Source organism: Psammomys obesus, unplaced genomic scaffold (genome assembly GCF_907164565.1).
Source record: "Psammomys obesus unplaced genomic scaffold, mPsaObe1.curated_primary_1811, whole genome shotgun sequence".
NCBI lineage: Eukaryota > Metazoa > Chordata > Mammalia > Rodentia > Muridae > Psammomys > Psammomys obesus.
Window position 1 is genome coordinate 1,414,869 of NW_026594418.1, and position 20,200 is coordinate 1,435,068.

At 42.6% G+C, this 20,200-nt stretch overlaps 1 protein-coding gene across 2 annotated transcripts in view; it reads right to left on the reverse strand.

The window, feature by feature from the left end:
• The window catches only part of Tek (TEK receptor tyrosine kinase), a 117,877-nt gene that overhangs the window by 63,836 nt on the left and 33,841 nt on the right, over positions 1-20,200 (reverse strand). For both annotated transcript variants that reach the window (XM_055618979.1, XM_055618978.1), the window contains exons 2-4: positions 13,791-14,102; positions 623-733; positions 73-225 (exon numbers count right to left, since the gene is read on the reverse strand). In XM_055618979.1, coding sequence (XP_055474954.1) covers positions 73-225; positions 623-733; positions 13,791-14,102 — 576 coding nt within the window. The remainder of the gene's footprint in view (positions 1-72; positions 226-622; positions 734-13,790; positions 14,103-20,200) is intronic.

Genomic DNA, 20,200 nt, shown 5'->3' on the forward strand with positions numbered 1-20,200 from the left:
TTGCAGCACTGCCGGTTTCCATAACCTAAAACCACATCAGTGTAGAGCCACTGTGGACTCTTGGTCACTTACTCCGGACGATGAGCCTGGTGAAGGCCGAGGTGAACAGGTTCCCTCCTATGTACCTGGCTGAGTACACGCCAGCATCCTGGGGCTGAGCATGAGGCAAGTGCACTTCTAAAATATCAGGTACTTCATGCCGGGGCACGGAATGGATGAAGGAACCTGAAAAGGGAGAGACGTGGAGGAAAACAGGTTGTGCTCAAACACATTCATTTGTCCTTATAATCAATTAACCTCAACAGTCAGACAAGCTCACATCTTACCTGCTGGGATATGAGACTCTACCTATTATGTCGCAGTAAGCTTTTATTGTATGTGTCTACACCCTATGCGTCTATGCATATATGTGCACGGGTCTTTGAATCCCTACCTCAATTTACTCAATTAAATAACCAAGCACCTTGTCTAAGCTGGCTTCTGCTATAGACAGAATTTGAAAAGCTTGTGTCAGAGCAGTTTTTTGGACAACTGCCCTTGAAACTGCAGCATGGCGATATGTGATGTGCTAGGGGTCATCCGGTGTCTCCCACCGCAGTGAAGGAAGATGAGACAGACTCACCATTTTTGTAAATCACGGCATCTTCTTCTTTGATCAACACCTTTTTGAAAGATATGTTCACATTATCTCCCCGGTCCACAGTCATGGTTAAAGTAGCAGGTAGGAAGGAGGCTTTTAAAAGAGAAGGACAATAAACAAACGAGTTAATCAATACGTGCTTTTTCCTCTGGAGCAAATAAACACCAACGCCTCGAGGATGAGACCCAGCACAAACCAAGCACCAGCTGGCTTTTCTGATATGAAGAATAATAGTAGATAATAGACTGTATTACCTGCGCCTTTTAAGGAATCTAATGAAAGGAATGGTCATTTCCTTTATAAAATATCAATATAGACACACAATATACACATGATAATTTTACAATGCAAATAACGAGGAAGAGGGCACTTTATAATGATTGACATATTCTGTTACACTATATCCTAATACTAGCTATGAACTATATTAACTATGAACCTGCTTCCCTTCCCCAATACCTACCAAGTGTGGAAGGTATGGAATATGAGTTTCCTCAAATAACACTAACATTTCTCACTTTTCTTTTGTTTCTTTTATGTAGTGGTGTTTGTTGCTTTAAAAAAAAAGAGTAAGTGCACACAAAAGGGAATGGGTATAATGCTGCAAACGTTCATGATATAAAGACTGAACTATCGAAGGGGAAAGACAAGGAGGGATGCTAATGCCTTGCCCTATGCCCTTTAATCAACATGCATGAGCTGACTCAGTTGTGAAACTGGTCAGCACTGAGGGGGAAACAGGAAGGAGTCTGTATTTGGCTTTCAGTACCAACAATAAGTTTAACCTCTGCCTCAGTGTCGAGCTTGGAAAACAACATTGCCTCAGTTGCTTGGTGTTCTGGAGAAGATGTGTGAATGAAAGTGCCTAACATTCTTCCAGAAGCAACTGTCTGAATTCCTTTAATGTACACCATAATCTGCAGAGAATGACCTTACAAGAAATAATGAGGGACGTTATCTTTAGGTAGTGTAAAATCAATGTTAAAAACAGAAGGATTAATGCTAAGAGGAGATTAGCAACACATATAACCTAGGGGACAAGAGAAAATGGAAGTCAACAGATGACTAAAAAGAGAACAAGTGAGGACAAGGAAAATCATGTCTCTCTCTCTCTCTCACACACACACACACACACATAGATTAAAGTGACAGAAGACATACTGAATACATGTAAAAAGAGAGAGAATCCCAGGAGTTAAAATACAAACATTCATGTATACACACACACATACACACACATACAGCCTTTTCATAAACTATACACCAAAGAAAATGGATATATTATCTTGAGAATAAAGCAACTGAAAAATACGTACTAAACTAGCTGAAAGAAACCACTTCTGCAGTACTTACATTGGAAAAATATTTTTAATGCCCAAAATGTTTAGGGATCAAAATAGTTGTTATGTGGTGAGACAGAGCCATATAGTAAAATCTCTTTAGAAAATCTCATTTGCATGGCTTGCTCGCGTACGAACGCCAGTCCTTCCAAACCCCTGAAACAAAGCACTAACAGTAAAAGCCCAGAAGCTGAAAAGTCTCTAAGCAGAGTGGCAACTTTCTGAAACCAACAGATCAGTCAAGCAGACCAAAAACTACCAAGAAAAAAAAATAGAGATAGTGTGAGTAAAATCATTAAAGATCTTTGGAAACTCATGGAAACAAATCCCCAGTTATCTGAATGCTACAAAGCAAACCTGCATAAATAAGACACTTTTCTGCTCAGAAAGCACCTAAATCAGAAGTCAATAGCACAACGTCCTGCACTTGATGGCAAACTAGAAAAATCCCTACAGAGTTTTGGTTCAGGACTAAGTCTTAAAATCAGAGAGGCTCTGTTAAGGACCTTGAGAAGAATTTTCTACTTAGTGTCTTTTTTTAAAGTTAGTTTTTAAAAATTTTTTATATTAATTACAGTTTATTCACTTTGTATCCCAACTGTAGCCCCCTCCTTCATTCCCTCCCAATCCTACCCTCCCTCCCTCATCTCCTCCCATGCCCCTCTCCAAGTCCACGGAAAGGGGAGGTCCTCCTCCCCTTCCATCTGATCCTAGCTTATCAGGTCTCATCAGGACTGGCTTCATTGTCTTTCTCTGTGCCCTGGCAAGGCTGCTCCCCCTTTGGGAGGGGGGGGAGTTGTCAAAGAGCCAGCCACAAAGTTCATGTCAGAGACAGTCCCCATTCCCCTTACTAGGGAACCAACTTGGAGACTGAGCTGCCATGGGCTACATCTGTGTAGGGGTTCTAGGTTATCTCCATGCATGATTCTGGGTTGAAGTATCAGTCTCAGAAAAGACCCCTGTGTCCAGATATTTTGGTTCTGTCTTTCTTCTTATGGAGCCCCTGTCTGCTCCAGCTTTTACTATCCCCCTCTTCTTTCATAAGATTCCCTGCACTTTGCCCAAAGTTTGGTTAAGAGTCTCAGCATCTGCTTTGATACATTGCTGCATAGTCTTTCAGAGGCCCTCTGTGGTAGGCTCCTGTCCTGTTTCCTGTTTTCTCCTTTTTCCAATGTTCATTCCATTTGTCTTTCTGAGTGAAGATTGATCATCTTACTCTGGGTCCTCCTTCTCGCTTAGCTTCTTTAGGTGTACAGATTTTTAGTTTATATATAGACCTATATTATAGGTCTAGTATTCACTTATGAGTGAGTATATACTGTGTGTATCTTTCTGCTTCTGAGATACCTCACTCAGGATGATCTTTTCTAGTTCCCACCATTTGCTTGCAAATTTCATGATTTCCTTATTTTAATTGCTGAGTCGTAGTTCATTGTGTAAATGTACAGCAATTTCTGTATCCATTCCTCCATTGAGGGACATCTGGGTTGTTTCCAGGTTCTGGCTATTACGAATAAAGCTGCTACACTTTCTAGTCAGTGTCTTCCTATTTTACCCATGTCTTTTGGATGGGGGCTGACTCAAGAGACCCTATTAAATGCTCTGTGTATCTCCAGCTTAGAAAGCTACCTTGTGAAGGCAGGAGATGCCTTGAACCACCCTGAGAAGACTTTGGTAGTCTGCTAATTTCTGCCTATGTGCTGTGGCTGCTTACTGAAGAAAAGTTCCCTGCCAAGTCCCCCTGGTATGTTCAGGAAAGTGAATGCCATTGATGTACTTGATGCCCAGGGCAAACATGGAGGGAGCAATGTATAGAGCAAGAGATAGAGAAGGCAGTATGAGCGCTGGAAACAGATGGCCTTGGGCATGCATCCATCCTCTGACACTCACCCAGTAATTTCACCTCTGCAAATTCCAGATTTCTCATCTGTAATTCGAAAATAAAATTCACCGTGAAGGCTGTTATGAATATGAAGTAGTAGAAGCTAAGCCTCAAGGCGCTCACGGCATCCTTGCCAAGTATCAAGAAATGACATCACTCCTGTGATGAATTTGTCATATGGGTGTCAGCAGGAACTAAACTGGATCAGCATGCAGAGAAGGCAAGCAGGGTGAGGGGACACAGGCTCTAGAGCGCTCCTTCTCACGTTGACAGCTTGGTCACCCTAACACACAGTGTTCTTCCCGACTGTGAGAGACTCCTGTGAGAACTTTTCTGATCATTTCATCTTTGTGACTTTCTCTGCGGTTTGTTTATATTTTCTCCCCTTTGTGTGGAGACTGTTTAGTTGAGTGTGGGACTTTTCACTGGGCATTGTGTTGGGGAAGGAACTTAGATTCCTCCGTAGGCTCAACTTCAATGTAGCTTTTTCCTCCCACTCTGTGGCTCTTTATTATTTCAGACTTGCTCTCTTAGCTCCCTGTTTTCTTAGCGGCACCTCCACACCAAAGGTCTGTGGATGTCCGCCTGCATGAATGTCTCTAAGCTGGTGGGTTTTTTGTTTTGTTTTTTGCAAGTACTAGCAAAGGAGTTATGTCGCATGCTTGACTTCAGGCTTCCTGTGGTTTGGGAGCATGTTAGAGGTTCAGTGTGCATTCATCATGGCCATGTGACTTGCCTGGATCATAATAATAAGAACCATTTAATAGTGCTATGGGCCAAACACTGATCTAAACCCATTACATGATTGATTTTTCATAATATCTTTATGACATAAGCACTGCCATTATCCCCATTTTACAAATGAGGATACGGAGGTACAGAAAGTAAGTAACCTGGCTCAAGATCACACAGGAATTCTAGAAAGACCAGTTTGTTTGTTTTTTTGTTTTTGTTTTTCAATTAAAGAACTGTAATGGTTTGAATAGGAACGGCCCCCTAGAATCATGTCTGAATGCTTGACCCATAAGGAGTCGCACTATTAGGAGGGTGCAGCTTTGTTGTAGAAAGTATGTCACTGTGGGGATGGGCTTTGAGGTCTCAAGCTCACATTGGTCTCCTTCTGCAGCCTCTGAATCAAGATGTAGAACTCTCAGCTCCTTCTCCAGCACTGTGTCTGCCTGTGTGCAGCCGTGTTTCCCACCATGATGATAATGGACTTAACCTCTGAACTGTAAGCCAGCCCCAGTTAGAAGAGTTGCTGTGGTTATGGTGTCTTTTCACAGCACCAAAATCCTAACTAAGGAGCTCACGGCCTGCATACTAATGTCCACAAGACTTCTCGGGCCAACTACTCCACTGAGATTGCCAAGCCCTGTACTGGAAAGACGGCATGCATAATATCATGTGGATGGGAAAACTAAAAACACACTTTATTTGTTCACTTAAGGGCAGGAAGAAGAAGCAGATGAGAGAAGCTGTAAGCAAAGGTGCCTCCCTGAGCACTGGAATTAGAGGTGTGTGCCACCATCTATGGCTTGTCTCTTCTCAACCCCTTTCCTTCATTCCCTACCAGCTCCTACTCATCCATCAGTTTGCATTTGCATGCCTATTGGGGCCTTTTATCCCTAGGATCCAGGTTAGATGGCCTCATTGGTGGCTCTCCAAATACCCTGCCCTATCCTAGTCAAAGCCTTGTTCACAGTATATGTCCCCTGCTGCTCCCTTGAGGCTGCAGGAGGGCAGGACCACATCTGTTTTGAAACATAAAACCTGCTGGTAGTTGCAGCTAGACCTTGCAATGAGGCTGGTGTTTGCTCTCCTTGGAGCGACACTCACTAGCTAGTGAAGGCACCTGAGGACAACAACGATGAGCTCCCTCTGTTAATGGGGGCTTAGCAGCCCTCATTTAGAAAAGACTAATCTAGATGGAAACATTTATAAGGTTGCCAGAGAAATGTCTTCTGGAAATAGTCTCCAATATATGACATACTCAAAAAAATAATTGTAGGACAGAAAAATGAATATGGGCGGAGGCTGGGCTCCCACGGTAGAGAGCTTGCCTATCATGCTCAAAGGTCCGGGTATAATCCCTATCAGGCATGCTAGTATACTCTTGCTATCTCAATACTTGGGAAGTGGAGCAAAAGTTCAAAGCTCATCCTTACATACATACTAACCTTGGGGATTAGTATGTATCATCCAGCCTGGATTACATGAGACCCCTATCTCAAAAAGAATGAATTTGATGCATTTTATTTCAGCTTTTTTGCCTATCTATTAAAAATACTCTTCATGTACTCATGAAGAATAGTACAGATGGCTCCTCTCTGTCAACTTTATAATCATGGTTAGGCAGTTTGACGTCTATTGTAAAGTTACTTCTCAAAATGAAGCTAGGAAAAGAAAATAAAAGTCCATTTTTTCTCCTGGTTCATTCTGAAGCAGATCTTTAGATCTGAAACTGTTACAGAGCTTTATCTGTATCACTACCCCCAAAATAAATCTCCACTGATGTGTGAGCAAACTGCTGTTGATTGTCTTGGATGATGATTCCATTGATTAAAACAAAACAAAACAAAATGAAAAACAGTTGGATTGTTGGGGTATGCAAGCCAGTTTAAGCTGTTTGGCATATCTCCAGTGGATTTTCCACTTCCTACTAAGTTGTATGAGTCAGCAGCAAGGGGCATCATATTGCTGTTTGTCCTTATGCTGTGTTTCTGGACAAGTCCTTGAGTTCCCATGGTGGTATGTGTGTATGTGTATGCACGGGTGCACGTGTTTTTTGGTATGCACACGTGTTCTGGTATGAACACATGTGCGGGCTAACATGGAGGTCAGAAGGCAACTTCAGGAGTGCCATCTGCTCTTTTGGTGGAGCTACAGTCTCATTCACCTGGAGCTTAGTTGTCAGGCAAGGCTGGCCGGCTAGCCATCCTAGGGTTCCTGCTGGCTCTGCCTCTACACCTCTAGGATTGCAAGCATGTACTTTTTTTTTTTTAACAAGAATTCCGGGATTAAACTTCTAGTCACACCAAAGCACTTTGCTGATGGAGCCCTCCCAAGGTCTTTTACTATGGAGCCAATAGGGGCAATGGCATAGTTTTGAAAGTCTTTCTGATACCATAATCCATATCACCTTCTCTATCACATATTTCCCCCCCTGATTGGCCAACAGGAAAGGCAGACTCAGTCCCAGTCGAAGATGTTCTTACTACCCAAATACAGGCAAAAATATGTAACCTCTTTGTCCGTTTTGTATGTGCCGCCACCATTAGTACATACCCTAAAACCACGAGTAGGAAAACTAAGCCAGCTAGAGCTAGGTGTGGTGGTTCTTGCTTCTAATCCCAGCATTTGTGAGGCTGAAGCAGGAAGATTGCTGAGAGTCTGTAGCCAGCCAAGGCTACATAACAAGACACTATCTCAAAACAAACAAATCACCAACCCCCCCCTCCCACTAAATTACTCTTCTAATGTACTATAATAGTGATTGAACCTTTATGGTAACCCAGATAATGCTAATAACTTTTAAGCATCTCATTTGATTTTCAGAAGCACCTGAGAAAAATCTTTATTCACCTTAATTTTCAAGTAAGGAATATCTATGATTTCAGTTAAGTAACCTTTCCTGAGCCAACACTCCTAGACTTAGGACACCCAGCTGTCTTCTACTCTTCCTTCTCTCCACCCTCTGCTCTGGTGCCTGTTGGGGCTTTCAGTAGAGACCTTGCACTTTTACAGCTAGTGCTCAGAACTGAAGAAAGAATGGCTAACATTGAGAGTGCTATACAGAAGCCTACGTAGAGGCCATGCACACAATTTCTGAACTAGGGATGTGAAATCCCCTTTTGGCTCTTTATAAACACCTTATGTTGAACTGTGTTATTTTATGCAAGTGTGTGAGAGCACACCCAGGTAAATCCGTGTGCTCCTGGGATCAGGCTTTATATACACATATATACATAGAGATAGACAGACAGACAGACACGTATATACATACATAATCTTAGTTTAACATAACTGTGTGTAGGTGCTCTTATACCCATTTCACAGATAGTGACCAATGAGACCAACAGAAGTCAACTCACTAGTTTCAAGATGTACAGCTGGTGAATGGTAGAGAAAGAATTCAAATTTGGATGATGTAAGGGTAAAACCAACCCCATCTTACTGTTGCTCACCATCCAAACCTGCCTTACCTCATTTAACTGAACTTAAAACATCTTTACCTCTGGGAGCCAGGTTCATGGTCTGGCTGGCTCAATCAACGATAGTTGTTTTGTTTTGTTTTGTTTTTTAACTTCCAACACTCCTTTCAATATGCTCTACATACTACCATTTATATTTAATCAAGGGTGACCACAGACAGCCCAAAGAGGGAATCTTGATACTTTACACTCTAAGCGAATGGGGCACAAATCTCAGATCATTGTCCTTAGGAATGTGGAGACTAGGCAAAATGACACACGAGTAACACAAATCAAACCCAAATGACATGTGAAAAATAACAGAACTGTCCATCAGCCATGATAGCTTTGGCACACCTCATATCCCTTTGTCCAACCTCTGTTCCCTCAGTGGAGAACTACATTCCTGGGAATGTCTGCGGTGTGTTTTTCCCACTTGCCCCAATGTCATTTAAAGGTGAACAGTATAGTTTTGCTTTGAAAGTCTTTTGTTAGTGAGGAAAAGAGATTTGTATCACTTTTGACCTTAAATTGAGCTTGCTGCCTCCAAATATTTTACTTATCGCATTCAAAGAAGTGATTTTAGGTGGATGTCAGAGAGGGGCCGATCCTAACCTCTCACCACTCAGGGTACAGTCTGTGGGAGAGTAGGGCTTATCCCTAGGCCCTTTGATATAAACAGTTTCAGGGCTTGCTCAGCACACTTCTAAACCAAAGGCTCCATTTTAAAAGAGCTACATAAAAGAGCCACAGGTGACTTGTAAACACCTTTAAGCCCTACAAGAGCCGGCAAGGAGGCTCTGCTGGTAATGGCACTTGCTGCCAAGTCTGGCCATGAGTATTGATCCCTGTGAAGATCAAATGTGGTGTGAGAACACCAATTTTACAAAGTTGTCCTCTGACCTCTACACCTATGCTGTGTGTGTGCGCACACACACACACACACACACACACACACACACACACACACACACAAATTAGTCAAAACTAAAAGAAAAATTGTAAAAATAAAATCCCTGAAGATTCTTACATCAAAATGTGCAGAGGTACTCAACTTACCTATACCTGCTTTATCATTTAAAATTAAGTCCCTGAACCCAAGTGAGGATATATAAATCTCACTCAGAAGAGGAGATAGAATAGATAGAGGTAATGGTTGAAGAGAGGGAACAAGGTAGGAGAGGGAGAGCAGAGAGTTAAGAGGTTGGAGATCAGACCTGAAGAGAGCGAGGGTGAGAGGACAGAAGGCCTGTAGAGAAAAGAGAACCTGAGGGTGGGGACATCTCTGTGACAAGCTGGAGACCTAAGTCAGGGTAAGATATGACGGGATTCAAGCAGAGACTCCTATTAGCAGAGACCATACAGACTGAAGAGGACACCCTCTAACTAGACTAGTCTTCTAGTAAAGAGAGAGGAACACCAACCCACCCACAATAACTTTGACCCAAAATTACCCTGTCTACAAGATGTGCAGGGATAAAGACAGAACAGATAGAGCAGAGATTGAGGGAATACCAAACCAATGCCTGGCCCAACCAAAGACAGACCCTCTCGGAGAGCACCAACCCTTGATACTATGAACAATACTCTGCTAAGCTTGCAGACAGGAGCCTGTCAGAGTTGTCCTCTGAGAGGCTCTACCCAGCAGTGCCTCAAAACAGATGCTGAGATTCACAGCCAAACGTTAGTGGATGCATAGGGAGTCTTGTGGAAAAGTGGGAGGAAAGAGAAAAGGACCCAGAAGTGACAGGAACTCCACAAAAAACAAAACAAAACAAAAACAAAAAAAAAAAAAAAAGAGCCAACTAACCAGGGCCTGGAGCGGCTTGCTGAGACTGAAGCATCAACCAAGGACCATACATGAACTGGACCTACAAAGATGTAGCAGATGGGCAGCTTAGGCTTCAAGTGGGTCCTCTAATAAGGGAAGTGGGGACTACATTGGACAAGGACTCACTTGCCAGCTTTTAGATTACTTTTCCCTGGAAGGACTGCCTTGACAGGCCACAGGGGAAGAGGACATGCTCAGTCTTGATGCAAGCCGGGGTGGGTGGGAAAGGGAGCTCCCCTTTTCCTCAGAAAAGGGAAAAGGAGAGAGGATGGGGCTAGTTGGGGAGGAGGGAAGGAGCTACAAGAATGTACAGTGAATAAAATAAATAAATGAGAAAAAATAAAACCCCCACTTTCAGCTACCAAAAAGAAAAAAAAAGTTAAGTCCCTGAGAGGTATGGAAATGTGGATCAGTGTAAGAATAGTTGTTTTAGCGGAGGACCTGGGTTCAGTTCTCTGCACCTACATGGTGGCTCACAACTATCTGTAACTCCAGTCCCAGGGAATTCACCACCCTGTTCTGGATTCTGTAGGCAGCAGGCACATACATGGTGCACAGACGTATGTGGAAGCAAAACACCCACGTACATAAACACTTTAAAAATTCTTATTTTTAGTCAAAATTTTAATTTTTTTAAAATTAAATTTTTATTTTTTATATTAATTACAGTTTATTCGCTTTGCATCTCAGCTGTAGCCCCCTTCCTTATTCCCTCCCAATCTCACCCTCCCTTATCTCCTCCCATGCCCCTCCCCTAGTCTACTGATAGGGGAGGCCCTCCTCCCCGTCCATCTGACCCTAGCTTATCAGGTCTCATCAGGACTGGCTTCATTGTCTTCCTCTGTGGCCTGGCAAGGCTGCTCCCCCTTGGGGGGGGAGAGTGTTCAAAGAGCCAGCCACTGAGTTCCATGTCAGAGACAGTCCCTATTTCCCTTATTAGGAAACCCACTTGGATACTGAGCTGCCATGGGCTACATCTGTGCAGGGGTTCTAGGTTATATCCACGAATGGTTCTGGGTTGGAGTATCAGTCTGAGAAATGACCTGGGCCCAGATATTTTGGTTCTGTCTCTCTCCTTGTGTAGCTCCTGTCCTCTCTAGGTGTTACTAACTCCTCTTTCTTTCATATGATTTCCTGTACTCTGCCCAAAGTTTGGTTATGAGTTTCAGTATTCAACCATGTTCATAGCAGCTCTATCCGTAAGAGCCAGAACCTGAAAACAACCCAGATGTCCCTCAACGGAGGAATGGATACAGAAATTGCTGTATGATTACACAATGGAATACTACTCATCAATTAAAAACAAGTAAATCATGAAATTTGCAGGCAAATTGTAGGATCTAGAAAAGACCATCCTGAGTGAGGTATCCCAGAAGCAGAAAGATACACATGGTATATACTCACTTATAAGTGGAATATATATATGATATAGAATAAACATACTAAAATATTTGCACCTAAAGAAGCTAAACAAGAAGGAGGACTGAGGGTAAGATGATCAATCCTCACTCAGAAAGACAAATGTGATGGACATTGGAAGAAGGAGAAAACAGGAAACAGGACAGGAGCCTACCACAGAGGGCCTCTGAAAGACTCTACCCAGCAAGGTATAAAAAAAAAAAATCTTTTAAAAGAAAAAGAAATTAAACTTTTGAAAGTGCTCACAGTGCTCATGAACTGGCTACTCTTGAGCCCTGTGCTTAGGCAACAAAACTTTAAAAAGATGTCTTTATTTGAGGTTTCAGCCATTCAAAGAAGGTGGCTAATAATCGAGAGGACAGAACACTCCCTTGGGATCAAGATAAGGTCATCACAGCCTGAAATCTGTGCCTCCCTCACAGAGGACAGCACCAATCCATCAAATGAATCTAATCAATCAGACATCCATCTACTTGCCTGTCCATGTCCAGAAGCCTCAGAACAGGTCAGTGAATAATGTTTGCACACTAACAAAATGCCATCACCTTGAGACTTCAGTTTTGGCACAATGGCTCCATCTGTCATATACACCCTGTGGAGTAAGGTTCAGGGCCACAGTGTGTGTGTGTGTGTATGTGTGTGTGTGTGTGTGTGTGTGTGTGTGTGTGTGTGTGTATGAATATATATAAATACATTAAGAAATAGAGGAGAGAAGCTCTCAAAATTCTCCTTCAGTATTATAATATTTTTGGAATGGAGCCTGGATACTCGAGCACTAAAAATAAAGTGTGGCCTCCTTCTCAGAATGGTAGCTTACAAAGAGGGTCGCAGTTCCCCACTTTTCTCTAAAAGCATGCTTTTGCCACTGTGGTTCCACCCCTTGCTAGGATTCTAAGCTCAGCTATTTGACTTCTCCAAGGCAATAAAATGAGACCTTAGCCATAACATGCGGGTCCCAGCTCGGAGTCCAAGAAGTCTCAAGTTTGCATTTGTTCTCTTCCTCCTCTTTCATCTCCATGAGAACATACCTAGGTTAGCCTGCTACAGACAATAGACATATTGAACTGAGCCAAGTTCCTCCAGCCAAGGGCAGTCCAATAAAGCTGTAGCCAACCAACACAATGTGGTTTTCAGGCCCAGTTTTTAAAGATGTAAATGGTTATAGCTGCGTGCCTACTTGTGGTTATGTTATATAATATCTTGTTCAAATACTTAATTAAATAAAGTATAAATAACTAATAAAGATTATATTCTATAATTATGTTAATTATATTACATTAAATATAAGTTTTGTAAAATAAATAATAATAAGTAATTGTTTAAAAGTAAAACGTCATCAATACAAGAAACCAATTTAATTGAGTTACAGATAGATATTTTCCATTGAATTTATCTCTTTTTAATTAAATTATTAAATTTTAAGTCTTTTAAAAAAAGATTATTTGTGTGTGTATGTGTTTTTCCTGCATGTATGTCTGTGTGTCTGGTACCTGGTGCCCTCGGAGGCCATAAAAACACATTGGATAGCCTGGAAACAGGGCTATGAATGATTATGAGCCAGCCTGCGTGTGTGTGCGTTAAGAATTGAACCCAGGTCCTCTGAGAGAGTAACAGTGCTCTTAACTTCTGGGCCATCTCTCCAACCATCAGATTTATTTTATTTTGAGTGTGTGCAGGTATCCTCAAAGCCTGGGAGTGTCAGGATACCTTCTTGAGGTATCCTCAAGAAGGGAGTGTCAGGTATGCTGGAGCTGGAGCCACAGGCACTGTGAGCCCCCTGACGTCAGGCCTGGGAACCAGCCCCAGCTCTTCTACAAGAAAAGCTCTGGACTGCTGAGCCATCTCTCCAGCTACCTTTTGGAAATATTTTAGACCATGTTTTTCTTTAAAACATAAACTGCTTTTAAGAACATTTGTAAACAGACCAAACAAAATATCAAACAAAGAAAATACGCTAGGACTAAAGAAATGGCTCAGTGGTTAAGAACACTGACAGCTCTTCCAGAGGACCCAGCTTCAATTCCCAGCACCCACATGGCAGCTCACAACTGTCTGTAACTCCAAGAGCTGACACCTTTCCACAAACAAACATTCAGGCAAAACACAAACACACATAAAATAAAAATAAGTAAATTAGTTTTTTTTTAAATACATGAACAATGTCAAAATAGGCAATAATTTTGCAGAGCTATTTTCATATACATGCAACATAATTATACGTTCATAACATTATGAGGCAATTAGAATGTACAACATATTCTGTTTCATGTTATGACCAGACATGATGTATAGTAAGAGTTTGGCTTGTCTGGTCCCAGTCTAGGGAGGAGGTTAGTCTGGGCTGTATCTTTCATCTCTCATGTTCTGAGTAGCCTAGATAAGCGATACTGAGGAAGACAGTGTCTTCAGCTTCTACACTCCAAGAGCAGTCAAAATGTGTGTGCAACCCTACAAATCCAACCTGCCCGTTGTGGTAGAGGCATGTTACCTTGTTGACGCATCTTCATGGTTCGTATCCTTATCGCCTGTCCTCGTATCCGACCTTCACAGAAATAAGCACCATTGATCTTACTGGCCTTTTCTCTCTTCCAAACAACCTTCTTTGCCCATTCTCTGGTCACATCTTGAGTAACTTCCAGTGGATCTTGGTGTTGGTTCATTAAGGCTTCAAAGTCCCTTCCTATGGTGATGGGCTCGTGGGGGTGCCATCCAGAGGCAATGCATGTGAGGGATGTTTCAGCATCAGACACAAGAGGTAGGGAATTGATCAAGATCAGGTCCATAGCTCCTTCTACTATTCCTAGAAAGAGAGAGAGAGAGAGAGAGAGAGAGAGAGAGAGAGCATCATGCATGATGACAGCCATTAGCATGGCTCCACAGGTCAAGCTAAAGCCTCATTTAAAAACCGTCATAAAACAGTCCTCTTAAAATGTTCTGATCATGTTCTTATATTCCACTGGAAGCAGCCAAAACTCTTTACCAAGCACTCAAGTACTCAAGTTCTTTCATCTGCCATACTGAATACTCTATCTGCAATAGACTTGGACTATTATTTTCCCCAAACAATCTGTGTGTGTGTGTGTGTGTGTGTGTGTGTGTGTGTGTGTGTGTGTACAAGCATATATGTATGTGTGTATGCATACACCCACACACCTCCCTAATATATTTCTTGAGACATAGCTGCTGGGAGCATTCATTAAATGTTTGCTCAATTGAGATAATTAATGAAAATAATATAATAATATTATTAACACTTATCAGTATGTTTTTAATTACTGATTTGATGCTATCAAACTGCCAACTGAGCATACTAAAGGTATATGTCAACTGTATAGTTAGCTCACTGTCTAGATCTTCATATTCAGACAACTAGGAATAGTGCTTCCTCAAGACCCAGCTATACCACTGCTAGGCATATACCCAAAATTTGCTCAAGTACACAATAAGGACATTTGCTCAACCATGTTTGTAGCAGCTTAATTTGTAATAGCCAGAACCTGGAAACAACCCAGATGTCCATCAATGGAGGAATGGGTACAGAAATTGTGGTATTTTTACACAATGGAATACTACTCAGCAATCAAAAAAGAGGAAATTATGAAATTTGCAGGCAAATGGTGGGATCTAGAAAGGATCATTCTGAGTGAAGTATCCCAGAAGGAGAAAGACAAACATGGAATATACTCGCTTATATAGACCTAAAAGATAGGATAAACATAATGAAATCTATACACCTAAAGAAGATAATCAAGAAAGCGGACACAAGGTATGATGATCAATCTTCATTTAGAAAGACAAATGGGATATGCATTGAACGTATGACAGGAGTCTACTGCAGAAGGCATCTGAAAGACTCTACCTAGCAGTGTATCAAAATAGATACTAGGACTCATAACCAAACCCTCGGCAGAGGGCAGGGAATCATATGAAAGAAGGGGAGTTTGATGTGGAAAGGATAGGAGCTCCACAAGGACCAAACATATCTGGGCACAGGGTCTTTTCTGAGATGGACACTCAACCAAAGACCATGAGAGGATAAAACCTAGAACCTCTGCTCGGATGTGACCTGTGATAGCTCAGTAATCAATTGGTTTCCCATAGTAAGGGGAACAAGGACTATTTCTAACAGGAACTCAATGATTGGCTCTTTGACCTCCCTACCTCCCAAGGGAGGAGCAGTCCTGTTAGGCCACAGAGGAGGTCTTTGCAGCCAGTCCTGAAAATACCTGACAAAATGGAGTCACAAGAAAGGGGAGGAGGTCCTCCCTATCAGTGGACTTGGAAAGGGGCAGGGAGGAGATGAGGGAGGGAGGGTGGGACTGGGGAGGGAATGAGGGATACAGCTGGGATACAGAATTAACAAAATGTAACTAATGAGAAAAATAAAATTAAAAAAAATATTATACAGTTTCCTGCATCAATTACTCACTGAAGAAACCTCAGAGGGGTCGCCAGAATGTATCAATGTCACAATAAGGGGTGAAAAAAAAAGACTTCCTCTTATAGCAGTTTAGACCAAGAGCAAGTATGAACCTGCTTCTCTCCCTATGTCTTCAATCTGCGTGTAACTTGTGGCTTATGGCCTGTACGTGTTACCTGTCTGATGTCCATGTCTGGTCTGTGTCTGTCCTGGCTGCCTGTCTGTGTTACTTGTAACATAGGGCTCTGCTCCGTATTTATTCAACAGCACAGAAAACGTGGTATGGGGAAGGAGGGCGGGACACTTGTGGACAGAATTTTTTAACAGCGTTTCCCAAGGGGAGAAGCGACTTCAGTAACCCAGGAAAGCACCTAAAAATACACCCAGCTGTCGTCAGCCTATCTCCACCCACTTATTGCTTCCAACAGTTATAAGATACTGGTTGTTTAAGGTTGTTTTTAACCTGGTAACTGCTTTCAGCAAATGATTACCACAACATACACACCTGCATAGACTCTTCAGGATCAGCGGGCATGGGAGGTTACATAGTTTAAGAGTAAAGCTATGTGTTAGCTTAGGCTGTAAAAGCTGATTGCCTGGGAAATCCAAGGCAGAGTAAGGTTCAATTACATTGCTTTCTTAACAGCAGGTTAAACAGGTTAGAAGGCTGAGTACACAGTAGGACCACAGATTAAATACATAATCTTAAACAATCTCAGGATATATTATGAACTTGGTTGCAAAGTCTGGCAAAAGTTCAGTCTCTTCAAAACACATGGAGTATTTTTGAGGGAGGGGGAAGAGGACCTCCCCTATCAGTGGACTTGGGGAGGAGCATGGAAGGAGATGAGGGAAGAAGGATGGTATTGGGAGGGGATTAGGGAGGGGGCTACAGCTGGGATACAAAGTGAATAAAATGTAATTAATAAAAGAATAATTTTTTAAAAAAAGATATCACTATGGTTTCACATTAAATTCCTAAAGACAATAGAAAGACAGTGAGTAAGTGAACTCTTCATTTCCTTCTGGGCCTCATTTGCCCCCTCGTTACAATGGCGCTGACAAGACATATACCTCATAAAGATTAGATACTATAAAGTACTTACAAGCATTGTCAGGCATAAATGCAGCACCTGACGACAGTGTTCCATTTCCCTTTACTCTGTTTCCTGAATGCCTAACACCAACCTCACCCCTACAGCCTGACCTTCAACATTTGTTCAAGAAACAAGAAAACTACATTTACATTAAAAAAAGAAAAGAAAAGAAAGAAAGAAAGAAAGAGAGAGAGAGAGAGAAAGAAAGAAAGAAAGAAAGAAAGAAAGAAAGAAAGAAAGAAAGAAAGAAAGAAAGAAAGAAAACCTGAGCTGGAGCAGTAGCTCAGTAGTGGAGTGCTCACCTGGCCTTGGGTCAATAGGCAGCTGGATAGTGTGAATGACAGAAACGGGGGAAAAAAATAAAATCTTGTTCTGTTTTCTGTTATTCTCTACCCATGCATTTGCCCCTCTATCTACCTCCCTCTCTCCCAGGCCCTTGTCCAGTTTCTCTCTTCTTTTGATACTTAGATTACAAGGGAACAAAAACGAACGTCGTCGCTTTTTTACAGAATGTCACCGAAAGGTGGCCATGGATCTGAGGTGGACTGGAGTTTATTTGCCGGATCTCGCTTGAGCACTTAGCAAAGTACTGCTCATACAGGTTGTTTGCCAAGCCAGTTGCCAGTGTTCGCCGTGAGCAGTGGTGTTTGAGGAGTTACATCTTTACCTGATTAATTAGGAAGAATTTCAGGGTCAAGTCAATATAAGTAGGACTTACAGCTCCATTTTATACATGAGAATGGGGGCGGGGAATGAACATAGCATAGTTTTCCACGCCTGATCTTGAAGCAGCCCTCTTCTAACCTCACCTGTAAGATCTCTGGAAAATGTGAAGTTGGGGATAATGCCTTAGCTTCATTTGGTCGCCATGCTTCAACACTCTGACGGAAAGCAACTTGGAAAGAAAAGAGTTTACTCTCCTGTGTCAGGGAAATCACAGAAGAAACTTAAGCAAGAACTCTAAGCAGAACCAGTGGAGGAATGCTGCTTGCTCTATGGCTCACGTCCTGCTCGTGTTTAACTAGCTTTCTTACGCAATCAGGACCGCCTGCCCCGAAGTCGTGCTCCCATTCAATTAATAAGCAAGACAGTCCTGCACAGACATAGCCACAGGCTAGCCTGATCCAGGCAATTCCTCAGTTGAAACTTCTCAGATGGCTCCAGGCTGTATCGAGTTGACGACGCCAACCTAGACAGATCATAAAATTGTTGCAGATAGGATGAGCCAGAAAAAAAAAAAAAAAATCTCAAAGTGAAATTCCAGCCTCCAAAAATAACTCCAGTTCACACTTCCCCTTCCATACACAGGTCCAGCCAGGCTCCTGACAGCACCGTCTCACCTCCTGCTATCCTCATTTCAGGCATGTTCCACAGAAGGTCTTCCTCAGGAAGGAAACGCTCTTCATTCCTCTAACTGTAGCTCCGTCCAGCCCCACTTCTAAGCCCAGTCAGTTGACTTGCCAAAGCCATGAGGTCTGCTCTCAGCTTAGTGCTGGCACTGGGTCTGCTTCATCTCACAACTTTGGGAAATTTGAAAAGACCAACTAGGTGTGAATCAGGTTTCTTCATGGCCTGGTCCCTCTCAGCTACTACTTTCAATGATGAAAAATAAAACCAAGTGCTTGAGAGTCTGAACTTTGTCACAGTGTTCCCCCTTTTTCAATATATCAACTATATCAGGCCCTTCTCCGTCAGTGAGCTCTGCTGTCGTTACTAACAGGAACCATTTGCAACAGAGACAGACCATTAATGATGGAAACAGGATTGTACATATGAGCTCTGGGTAACAAAATACCTACTACGTTCATTTCCGTTTTCTTAAAATAAAATCTATGTCTGTTTGTGTCTAAATGACTTTCGGAAGGTGATGGGTGAGACCAAGTTCAGGGGTGACCTGCCAGGGGAGTACTGGGTGGTCAAATAGAAATGCCGGCAGCAAACCTTTCACAGTCTACTTAGATGTGCAAAATTACCTACACATAGGAAGCAAATGTTAGAAAAAAAAAAAAAAAGGATATGTCACTGCCCTTCCCTTAAAAAGGAGGGTCGAGATTCATAGCCAAACTTTTTGCAGAGTGCAGGAAATCTTATGAAAGAAGGGGGAGATAGAAAGACCAGGAGGGAACGGAGCTCCACAAAGAGAGCAACAGAACCAAAAAATCTGGGCACAGGGGTCTTCCATGAAACTGGTCTTTCCAACCAAGAACCATGCATGGAGATAACCTAGAACCCCTGCACAGATGTAGCCCATGGCAGTTCAGTGACCAAGTGGTTCCTTAGTAATGGGAAGAAGGACTGCCTCTGACATGAACTGATTGGCCTGCTTTTTGATCACCTCCCCCTGAGGGGAGAGCAGCCTTACCAGGCCACAGAGGAAGACAATGTAGTCACTCCTGATGAGATCTGATAGACTAGGATCAGAAGGAAGGAGAGAAAGACTTCCCCTATCAGTGGACTTGGGGAGGGGTATGCATGGAGAAGGAGGAGGGAAGGTAGGATTGGGAAGGGATGGGGAGGGAGCTATAGGTGGGCTACAAAGTGAATAAACTGTAATTAATAAAAATAAAATTAAAGATTAAAAAAAAAGGAGGGTTGAGAGCCATAGTCAGTGCTTCTGCCTGACGCCCACACTATGACACCAGGTCTTTAGTCATCCTGGAAAAGCTGCCACAAACTTTGCTGGCGTTTAACATCCACACTGACTGGTGGCAGCAAATAGCCATCGCTTTCACTTCCATTATAGGGATGGAGAATGAACAGACGCCTGGAAGGTGCCCAAGAGAGCAGGCACTGATCTCGGCAAGAGGACCGGAGAACACACCGAGAAGGCAGCGAAATGTACGAACCCCAGGGTGGCATCCACCTCAGTACAAGAGCCCAGAGAGGATGGAAAAGATGGAAAATGCAGCCAGGTTCCGGCCAGCGGTCTGGAAATGGGCTCAGTGAAGAGCTGGAGCAACTGAAGAGGGAGACAGCCGAGGGAGCCATGCACCACTTCAGGGTCTTCACATCCAAGGCCAGCACACAAAGACCACTGGCTGCAGAAGCCATAGCACAGATGGGTCCAAGGAGAAGTGAACCTGTAATGCCTTTTTTTTGTTAACAATTTATATACCAAAAGGGAAAAGGAGCCATAGAAATATGTGTCTATTGTCATCTATTTCTATACCCACACCGTACATCCTTCGACTTGCATTCAAATGATGCGTTTTCTTTTTCAGTCTTTGGATTGATTATATAGAATGTGATAGCACACAGCAGTTCTGGAAGGCTTACAAAAAAAAAAGTTTAATAAAGAGAAACAGGAAGGTAGTTAGACTTTCCGAGTACAAAGCAGAGGCCCCTTGCGATGGGCATGAGTGTAGCCTATGCTTTCTTTAA